General features: G+C 43.0%; 2 protein-coding genes across 2 annotated transcripts; both read right to left on the reverse strand.

Moving 5' to 3' along the window:
• Window positions 1–1,589: 1,589 nt before the first annotated feature.
• LOC131225782 (uncharacterized) lies at window positions 1,590–3,175 on the reverse strand. Its single transcript, XM_058221378.1, has 4 exons — window positions 3,036–3,175; window positions 2,763–2,943; window positions 2,166–2,357; window positions 1,590–1,949 (listed from the first exon to the last, which is right to left on the reverse strand). Exons 1-4 carry the CDS (start codon window positions 3,173–3,175, stop codon window positions 1,590–1,592), a joined length of 873 nt encoding a protein of 290 aa, XP_058077361.1.
• A 3,883-nt stretch (window positions 3,176–7,058) lies between these two features.
• On the reverse strand, window positions 7,059–8,751 carry LOC131237173 (expansin-A11-like). Its single transcript, XM_058234845.1, has 3 exons — window positions 8,285–8,751; window positions 7,859–8,180; window positions 7,059–7,736 (listed from the first exon to the last, which is right to left on the reverse strand). The coding sequence occupies exons 1-3, from the start codon at window positions 8,424–8,426 to the stop codon at window positions 7,430–7,432; spliced, it is 771 nt and encodes a 256-aa protein (XP_058090828.1). The 5' UTR covers window positions 8,427–8,751; the 3' UTR covers window positions 7,059–7,429.
• Between the last annotated feature and the right edge of the window lie 1,188 nt (window positions 8,752–9,939).

The following is a 9,939-nucleotide window of genomic DNA, read 5'->3' on the forward strand; positions in this document are numbered from 1 at the left end:
TTGCACCTATCTCAGTTATAACAATCTTGATTTTTATCATTTTAATTATTTTATAATAATTTGTAAATTAATATTAACTCGACTCGACCCTACTGAATCAAATAGCTCGCTCGACCCGACTCGATCCCAGCTCGACTTGACTCAAACCAGCGAGCCGATGTGAGCAAAAGGGGTGAGCTCGAAGATCAAGTCGAGCTGAACTCGAACTCGACTCGTGTACAACTCTAATGAGACTAGAGATTTCACATGCAGTAGTTGTTGTGAGTAGATACATGGCTAACCTCAACAAGTAACATTAGGAAGCAATGAAATGGTTACTTCGGTATATACGAGGTACACTGGACTATGTCTTGACGTTTAAAATTTTGAAAAATTGATAGGATATGTGGATGTCGATTACGTGAGTGAGGTGATCAGTTGGATGTCAAAGCTTTAGTCTATGATTGCTCTTTCCACAATCGAAGCTGAGTATATGGTGGTGACGAATCTGTTCAAAGAACATATTTGGTTGAAAGGATTGATAAATCATCTTGGGATTCAGCAAGTGGTTGTGTCGATTAATTATGATAATGAAAGTACAATTTTTATTTATTTATTTTTTTAAATCGATCTTGTTTCCATTGAATCGCGAAAATTATAGAAGATTCGGGTGAGGCCCAACAAAAAGGGTGGGCCCCACCTATCATATGAAGAAAAAATGACCGCCAGCAAAACCCCAACCATTAGAGGCATCGGGCCAAGCTAACTAAATCCTTCTTGTCCTGACCGCCCCTAGCCCCACTCTATCAAGAAACAGGAGGCCCCTAACCTCTTGGGGAAGGTCAGGGAGGTTGGAAAAGAGGGACAAACCTTGATTAGTGCTACCCATCTTAGCCATACCATCCGCTGGCCCGTTGCCTTCCCTAAAAACATGAGAGAACAAGATCTTACACTGCCTAGAAAGGCTCCGAATTCTATCGATCCAATACGCCCACTTCCACCCTGCCTGAAAAGAGCCCGTAAGGAGGACCACCACCAGACTAGAGTCAGATTCCACCATTATGTTCCGCAACCCCCATTGAAGACAGAGGGCCAGCCCATCATGGACGGCGCGCAGTTCAGCCCGAGTGTTAGAAGCAATCCCATACCCAGCGGAAAACGCGAAGAGGAGATCACCATCCGCTCCTCTACACACTCCACCCCCTCCTGCAGTCATAGGATTTCCTCTGGACGAACCTTCAACATTAAGCTTCGCCCTCTCAAAAGGTGGTTTGGCCCAATACACCACCTGAGAAGCCTCTTCAAAACGGTTTTGGGTAGGAATCCCCATAGCTAGAAAAGCCTGGCTTCTCCCTACACACGTGGGGTGGTCCCAGATAGTAGCAATCCTGCGCACCTAACTAGCGATGCGATAAATAATGGTCCCCGAGCTTACGCGAGAGCTCTCAAACCTGGAGGCGTTTCTCGCCATCCAGAGTTCCCAAATGATGAAACAAGGAACCAGATTTCAAATGAAGAGGACTGATGACCTAAAAGATGGAGATAGCCACCAATGGGCTAGCCAATTCTCTACCGATGAGGTACCAATCATATCTACTAGCAAAGTAGACCTAAACATCAGACGCCTGGTTACTCTGCAGGAAGATGTGAGCAGCCGTCTCCATGGATGGCGTGTAGTGCAGCTCCTCGTGGCAGCAGCTACAACGAGACGCCATTTGGAGCCCGCGAGTCATGATAGCGTCATCAGTTGGCAATGCTTTCTTGATGACCCGCCACACCAGCATGGAGATCTTGGGGGGGACCTTTTTGTTCCATATTTTCTCTCCCCAGCTGGTAGAAGGTCTGCGCTCATGGCAGAGCTCGCAGGCCGATATGACAGTGAACAGGCCTAAAGGCGTGAGGGGCCAGAACGGCGTATCGGGGCCACCCGTGAGGCAGAAACCCCCATGGAAGATCAAGTTTATGTCTTCCTGGGAGAGAAGAGAGAACACCATTGAAGGGGCCAATGGCCCCATGGGCCCCAGAAAATCCTGCACCCTGAGCGCAGATAAAGTAGGAGGAACCTCGGCCATTGCCTTGCTTAAAAGCAGGCCGAGCCCGGTCTAGTTGGTGGTCCACAGGTTAAGGTGACCCTGGCCGATGTGCCACTGGGCCGTGGACGCAATGGAGGGAAGATGGGTTCTCACCTGCTTCCACAGCAGAGAAGCTGCAGACGAGAGGGCTGATTGACCTTGGTTACTAATGTCTTGGTTGTATCTAGCTTGAACAAACTTTCCCCAAAGGCTCTTCTCTGCTCGGAACAAAACGGACCAGGCCATCTTGAGACGAAAGGCATCCATGACGTCCTTAAGCCGTTTGATCCCAAGCCCTCCTTCAACCTTTGAAAAGCAAACCTCTCGCCAGCTATGCCAATGAAGCTTCTTCCTGCCTTCCGCTCAACCCCAGATGAAATCGACGAAGAGCTTTTCCAAAGTCTGTAAGACTATCAGGGGAACGTGAGTAGCTGCCATGGTGTGAATCAAAATGCTCACTAAAACGTGATTGACGAGAGTAACCCTGCCTGCCATGGAGAGAAATCTAGCCTTCCAACCACAAATGCGACTTTCCACCCTGTTAACCAATCACTAAAAGCCGTCCCTTTTTCTCCTGCCCACTGAGATCGGGACGCCCAGATAAGTTTTACCCTCCACCGAGCCCTCCACCCCCAACTCTCGATGGATAGACGCTCTCCTAGCAGCCGCCATATTTTCTGAACAGAGAAAGACACTTTTCTAGAAGTTAACCTTTTGACCCGAGACCTGTTGAAACCGTTGGAGAAAGTTTTTGACAGCCCTGATAGATCGAATGCCACCATCTAGGAAGATCAAGGTGTCATCTGCAAACAAGAGGTGTGTCACCGACACATCGCCACGGTGCCCTTTGAATGGAGAGCAGAGGCCCGCATCCACCAGCTTCTTAAACCCCCTACCGAGCACCTAAGAAGCTAAAATGAAAAGGCTAGGGAATAGTGGGTCCCCCTGACGAAGTCCCCGAGTAGACTTGAAGTATCCCCCTACCTCACCATTAACAAGCACCGAGAACCATGAGTTATTCCAGCATTTCTCAACCAGCGCGATCCACGAGGAATAGAAGTTGAATCTGGTAGAAGAACTTGCTTGAGGAAAAACCAATCCACTCTATCATACGCCTTCTCCATGTCCAGCTTAACAACAATGTTCCCACCCCTGGTTTTCCTATTTAAATCTCTAAATAAATCCTGCGCAAGAGTAATATTTTCCGCAATGGGTGAAGAACTCAGTTAATCAGTCATGTACTAAACATATTGATGTTCGTTATCACTTTATCCGACAAATGTTTAAGGAAGGCGGTGTGAATCTAGAGAAAATCTATATAAGTATGAACCCGACCGACATGCTTATGAAGGTAGTTCTTATAAAAGAAGTCCAAGTTCTATGCAACTTCTCTTGGAATGGCAAAGGCTTAATAAAGATGAAGTGTGTACAAGAAGCAATGACGAAGTTATGATGGAAGGGGATTAAAGATGGTGATGACATATTGGAGTAATGGACCATGAAGATTGAATCTATGGTAGAAATTATTGTTAGATATCTTCAATCTGACTGAGATCAAGGGTCTGTCGATGCCATTGACAGACTATTTGATGTCATTGAGAAAATCTGAAAAAATCCATGTTACTCGCTGGACATTTTTGGAGTTAATACTCGATGCTATCGAAGGTGGCTTCGATGTCATCGACTGGTCTTCAATACCTATGGTTGCCATCAAAGGTCCTATTGATGGCATGCGTGGAACTGCATAAGTGGGCGGTTTGTTTTTAATTCTAATTGTGATAGTATATATATCAGGTGTAATCGGGATTAGGGTATTCTAAGTGAATGTTATTACATTCCTAAGGTGTTCTAGAGTAAAGATAGGATTTTGAGATGGGATTTTTGGATTATTAGGATGGGTAAGTCAATATTTCTCTTGTAATATCATTTCACAGGAGATTGCTTGTACTTTGTGTCATGGTTTTTTATATGAGAAGATTTTTCCATGTAAAATTTCAAGTGTGTTTTTATCTGCCATTGATTTTACCTTGTTTGATTAAATTCGGATTTACTTATGTGCGTTCACCAACAGTTTGGTGGTATCCAAATGGGCCTTAGTGTCATGTCCTAAAACGAGGTGGCAAAACGGTTGGATCGGTTGGATATATCACAACCATCATAGTGGCCCCACCTAGGCCGCAGGAATGATGGGGCAGGCAATTGGGGCCGAGGTTTAGCTAGCACACGTGTGACATAATCCATCAACTCAAGACGCCCAATACGTAAATGCACTTATTCGACATGGGCCCAGTCGGATCTGGATCAAGCCTACTGATGGTCGAGGCCTTGGAGCTTATGTGTCGGGCCGGGCCTTGAGTCCTTGCATGGTGTAAACCCGGCCCACTCTCAACTCTAACTGCAGGTGTTGTAGAGGATTCTCGATCGTCAAACGTTCCCTAAATATCCAATGGCCTTGGTGAGATTTACGTCTAGCAACTGAGCTCGACCAAGCCCCAGGCATGTCTATATGGCTTCCGATCTACATACCACTACATGTGTGATCAATGGGAGTATGGATGAGATCTAAGCCATCCATGAGGAGGATTCAACCGTATAAACAACCTTGCTCAAAATTAGCTCAGTCCACTCATCAGATGGGTCACACTTAATAAAACAAATGAGCAGTTTAAAAAACTCTACGAAAGCTTTCCTAATCTGCCTGCAGCCTGTTTCTATCATGGTTGCCACCTAATGAGATGAAGCAGAATTTTGGGTAATGGAATCTGGAAAGAGGAGCCCACTGTTGTTTTCGAAGTCTTAAATGATTAAGAAACAGGGTGGGATTTGTTTCCTATTCTGATTTTGATTATTCCAAAGGCTATATTTGGGCGTAATTGGGATTGGGAGGGTGTAATCGGGATTGGGAGATAATTCCAAGGGTTTCTAATTCGTCCAGAGGATTTCAAGGGCGTAGCAAGGCTTGATTCGAAGTTGTTTGAATCGGGTAAGCTCTTTACTCTTGTAATTTTCTGGTTTCATAGTGACATCTGTCGCTTTGTGCTGTGGTTTTTTTCGGAAAGGGTTTTTCACGTTAAAATTTCGAGTGTTTGCATTGCGCTTTCTTGTTGCGATTGGATTACCCTACTTGATTCATCTCTGTGCTTCCACGGTCCTCCAACACCCACCTGATAGACAACCTGAAATCTCACATCAATGTGCCACCCTACTAATAACCATTTGAGGAGCTGGACAATACAATTAAACTGGCTCAGCAATCAAGCATTGCCAAGAGAAATTCAAAGAGAGATTAAGACACACTACTTTGTTTCCAGCCATGAGTTTGAACTTGTTTATTGTTTTAATACTTCCTAGGAGGTGGTTGGGATGTTTTGGGACTTGGTTTATTTTGAAACTTAATTTTCATTCTTTTGACAACCTGATATTGAATTTAGTTGTGTAGGAAATTGGTGGTCAAGATATAATGTTGGCTCTTTAGCCAATGGCTAGAATTTGAAGGACTAGTGTTTTGGCATAAAATAGGGAAAGCAAATGTAGAAGGTAGACTCTTGGATGTTCTTAATAAAATTATTTGAGTAAAGCTTTTACCTATCCTTTTCCCTCACTTTGGCCTTGACAAATTCATTATTTGGGTTGAGTTGTAAGCTTGCAACTTGGCGTTTTTCCTCCTTATCTTGCTACATATATTGGTGCATTTGTGTTTCCTTTTACTACTTATTGAGTGAGGGAGGCAGGCTGCATGACGCAAGGGAGGACGTGAGGTCGAGCACCGTCTTCCTCAAGAGGATAACTATTCCGAATCCATGGAACTTCTCTGGACTCCTCACAGAGACTTCTCGAATGCACGAGGAAAGAAAGCAGAAAATAGAAATAAATTCTAATAAATTCGAAATTGATTAATGAATGAGTAAAAATGAGTTCACAACCCTTTAAATAGGGGTACCAAGCAATGGGAAAGAAATCAGAATCAAACTACAACTCAAACTCCTTGAATCCGTGACTTACTATAAATAGTAAACTTACTGTTTATAGACGGTCGTGATGTCTACTAGTGCGCAAGGTTTTCGGCCAAAAATAGTAAGTGTCCTATTTGGCTTCACCAAACCGTTCTCCTAATTATTCTAAGTTCTTTTCACGTTGGGCACAACTCCTAAAGCCCGACGGATGAAGAGTTATAATCAAATTAAAACTTACTATTTATAGTAAAAACGAAATTAAAAAAGGGAAACGACCGTTGATCAAGGGGTTTTTCGCAATTCCGGGATGCGCAACCCGGCATAACGGGGTTGGTTGGCTAAAGTAGCTCGTTCTACCCCAAAATCATATATTTTACGTCAGATAACTCATTCCGGATTGCGAGATACGCCAGATCTAAGGTCCGATGGTCTGGATCACTTTTGTTGTCGACCGGGCCTTTTCTGATCCATCTTGGCCATGAAACTATCCGCGACCCGCTCTACATCACTACATCAACTACCCATGTGGTGACATGTAGATGGTCTGTCTTATAAGCACAAGCAAGCTTATCAAAACCTCTTAGAAACCTATTATTGTGTGATCTGCCTTGATTTTTTATTTTTATTTTTAAATTTTTTTTCTTTAGTTACTTTCAAGTAGAAAATAAACCAACTAATTTTAGAAAGAGATTTCCTCCAACACATCCTGACATTAATACGGTGGGTCCAGACTTCAGTGTTTGAATCTGGGTCTTCCAATAATCCAAACTGTTTATAGGATGAGTATGTTCTCTATTGGGATTCTTTCAACCCTTAGATAACTTGGCTCTCTTTCTTTGAACATGAATAGTCACCATGATAATCAATGGGTTGGAATATCTAATACGAAAGTTTTTTTGGGGCATTCTCCATTCAACGGAGCCCTATCAAATAGATGGTTTAGATCATTAATAAAAAAAACCAAATCCAACCGCCATGTCCCTATGTACTTTATGCACTATAGGGATGTATTTCAGAAAACCTTAGAAACAATAACACTCATGAAGCACAAACCTTGAACTTCATAACATATTCTTATTCATCTTGAATAATAACACTTGAAAAAAGATTATTACACTTTATAAGAGAAAGAAAAAAGAAAGAAGGAAAATGCTAAAATAGAGATGCATCAAAACCGGGCATGTAATTAACGTGCACTAATATACATTTTAAATTCTTGAGTTTTATTCTCCATCCCTAAGTGTGTACCATTTAGAGGGTCCAGGTTAGGGCATTAAGGCTTCAAAATTTGCAAGAAAAATTAGATCATCCTTACCTCTTAACAATTGGCATCTGGGGACGGCGGGCTGCTCTCATTAAAATAATAAGCACGCCTCTGCCAACCATAAACCTTAAACCCTGAACCCTAAACCATTAACTTGGATATTAAAACTGGACGGTACTTGAAAAGGTCTGACCAAAGTTCCAACTCGGCGGGACGATGTCTGGGAACATACGAGTTTCTCCGTCGGTGGTAGTGACCTTGAATGATAGGGCTTGACCATTGAGGTAGGAGTTGGACTGCCAATTGGCCCCCCAGTTCCTTGACATCGTCATCCAACCCGTTTGTGAGCCCTTGATTGATGCGGATTGAATTGACCCACTGCCTCCAACATTACTGATTAAGACAAGCTCGAAGTAGGACCGTCCGTTGATGGTGAACCTAACACCTCCGTGCTTCTTGCATGGGACCCTGAAACATATTCCCCAACAAAGTTTGTCAAGACGGAGAAAATTTACTAAAGAATGGTTCACTGAGTTTTCTCTTAGTAAATTAAAGGAAAGCAATTGGAAATAAGAGAGAAGAGGATAAACCTTTGAAACAAAACGGGTACGATTCCGCCGCGGTAAATGGCAATCTTCTCCCATGCAGGCTGAGCCATGTCGAAATGCTGGAGTGGTGGGTTGCACCACCCACCATCATTGTTGGGAAGACCGAAATTTGGAGGGCAGAAATTGGTGGCGGTTATCGTTATGGATCTTCCTTTCAAACACCACCTGGAATCCGCATTGTAATCACAGATGATCTTGAAACACTCTCCACATGAAGCTCCATCGTTGAATAAGGCAGTACTCAAAGCTGCAGTTCGAGTACCATACCCATTAGCATACAAGTTATTGTACCCACAAGCTCCACCTGAAATCACCATGGTTAAAGATTCAGCCCCACGTTACATCGATTTATATATTTATATAATAAAAGAAATAGCAATGCCCAGTAAAGAAAAGTAGCTCATGTACCCATGGTTCCCGAAGCATCGCCGCCACCATAAAAGGTTGCATGAGCCTTAGTCCATCCGGAAGGCGAAAAAGCATACACATCAACAGACATATAACAAAGTGCCGCCACAGTCCACAACCCAAATCCAACAAGGCCTGCCATTTCCCTCGAACTTGCACAACCGTAGAGAATAGAAAGACGAAGAGAGAGAAGATGAAGATGGAGATTGATATTTACTCACAACGATTGGTAGGAGCCATGTATATTAAATAGGGATCAGACCCACATGGGTACAGGGTTACATGTGATGGCTGAACATGGGGCTTTTTTTATTATTGTCATTTATTATTCTTATTCAATGTATGCATGTATTCAAGGTCATGTACAGCCGACTCTTATCGCTTCAAAAGCACTGGGAATTGCTCAGAGCTCTTGCAATTATTCCCACGTTCTCATGGCCACATGCATTACTATGGAAACAGCCGTAAGAGGCTGTAAAACCACGGACTCCCATTTTTTTATTTTTTATTTTTTTATTTTTATTTTTTATGTTATTTCCTTTGTTGCTATTGGAAGATATATATTTCGTCAATTATAGAGTGATTGAATGCTTGCTTCTATCTGATACTAATCACATGGCGGCCTTTTTTTAGTGATCTGACCAACCGTGTAAGTCTTACTGTCGTGCACATGACTCTCTTTCACGTTTACCCACCGTCAGATTGTGGGACGCGGATTGCGTCCTACCCCCGCCTGTCTCTAGCTCGAACGTGCAGGATGTATCTCTACATCCAAACCATCAATCCCTTTTTCTCCAATCATTTTAAGGCTGAACACAAAAGCGAAGCAGATCCAACGCTCAAGTGGACCACACCAAATAATAAGCTTGGTTGCATTAAATGCCCAGAGCATTAAATGCCGGTTGCACTAAATACAATATTAATCTATGATTTGGTACATTTGAGCGTTGGATCTTGCTCATTCTTGTGTTAATGACTTAAATTGATAGGAGAAAAGGGATGAACGGCTTGGATGTATGGATACATCACGCTGGGCCTGCCCACAGAACTGCCCGTTCGGGGCTAGAGACGGGCGGAGGTAGGACGCAATCCGCGTCCCAGATTGTGATTGTTATTATTTATTTATCGTTGATGAGAAATGCTCCACTACACTAGGAGCACTATAAGTTACAGTGCTTCTTAGTTACATCCGTTCACTCGGACAATTCAATTGATCAATCAGAACTGTCCATTAGGTTCAAAATGCATTTCATAGGTGACCATACAAAAATTGTACAGATCGGATGGTCCAATATATTCATCCTTGGTTGGACCTTTTATTATTATTATTATTGTAAATTCTTGACCGTCCCTATTAATCAGTGATTGAGTGGTTTGAAATTGTCATTTCAGATTGATGATTGCATGGTAGTCTATTAAAATTGCATTGGACCTAATCTACAGTCTGAATCAATGGATGGATGAGATTGTTTTGGTGTCCCAATGCAGATAGGAGCATTATCACTTTTAGTGGTGCAAGAGCATTGGAGCAACTCTCTTTATTGATCGCCAGAGTGAGCTGTGGCGCGTATGCACGTGGAGAGAAGGATGAGAGAGATTGAGAGAGGGCAGCGGCCACAGGATCATCTGAAGAGGTGGGCATAGGACGCTTTTTC

This window comes from Magnolia sinica, chromosome 2, assembly GCF_029962835.1.
Source record: "Magnolia sinica isolate HGM2019 chromosome 2, MsV1, whole genome shotgun sequence".
NCBI lineage: Eukaryota > Viridiplantae > Streptophyta > Magnoliopsida > Magnoliales > Magnoliaceae > Magnolia > Magnolia sinica.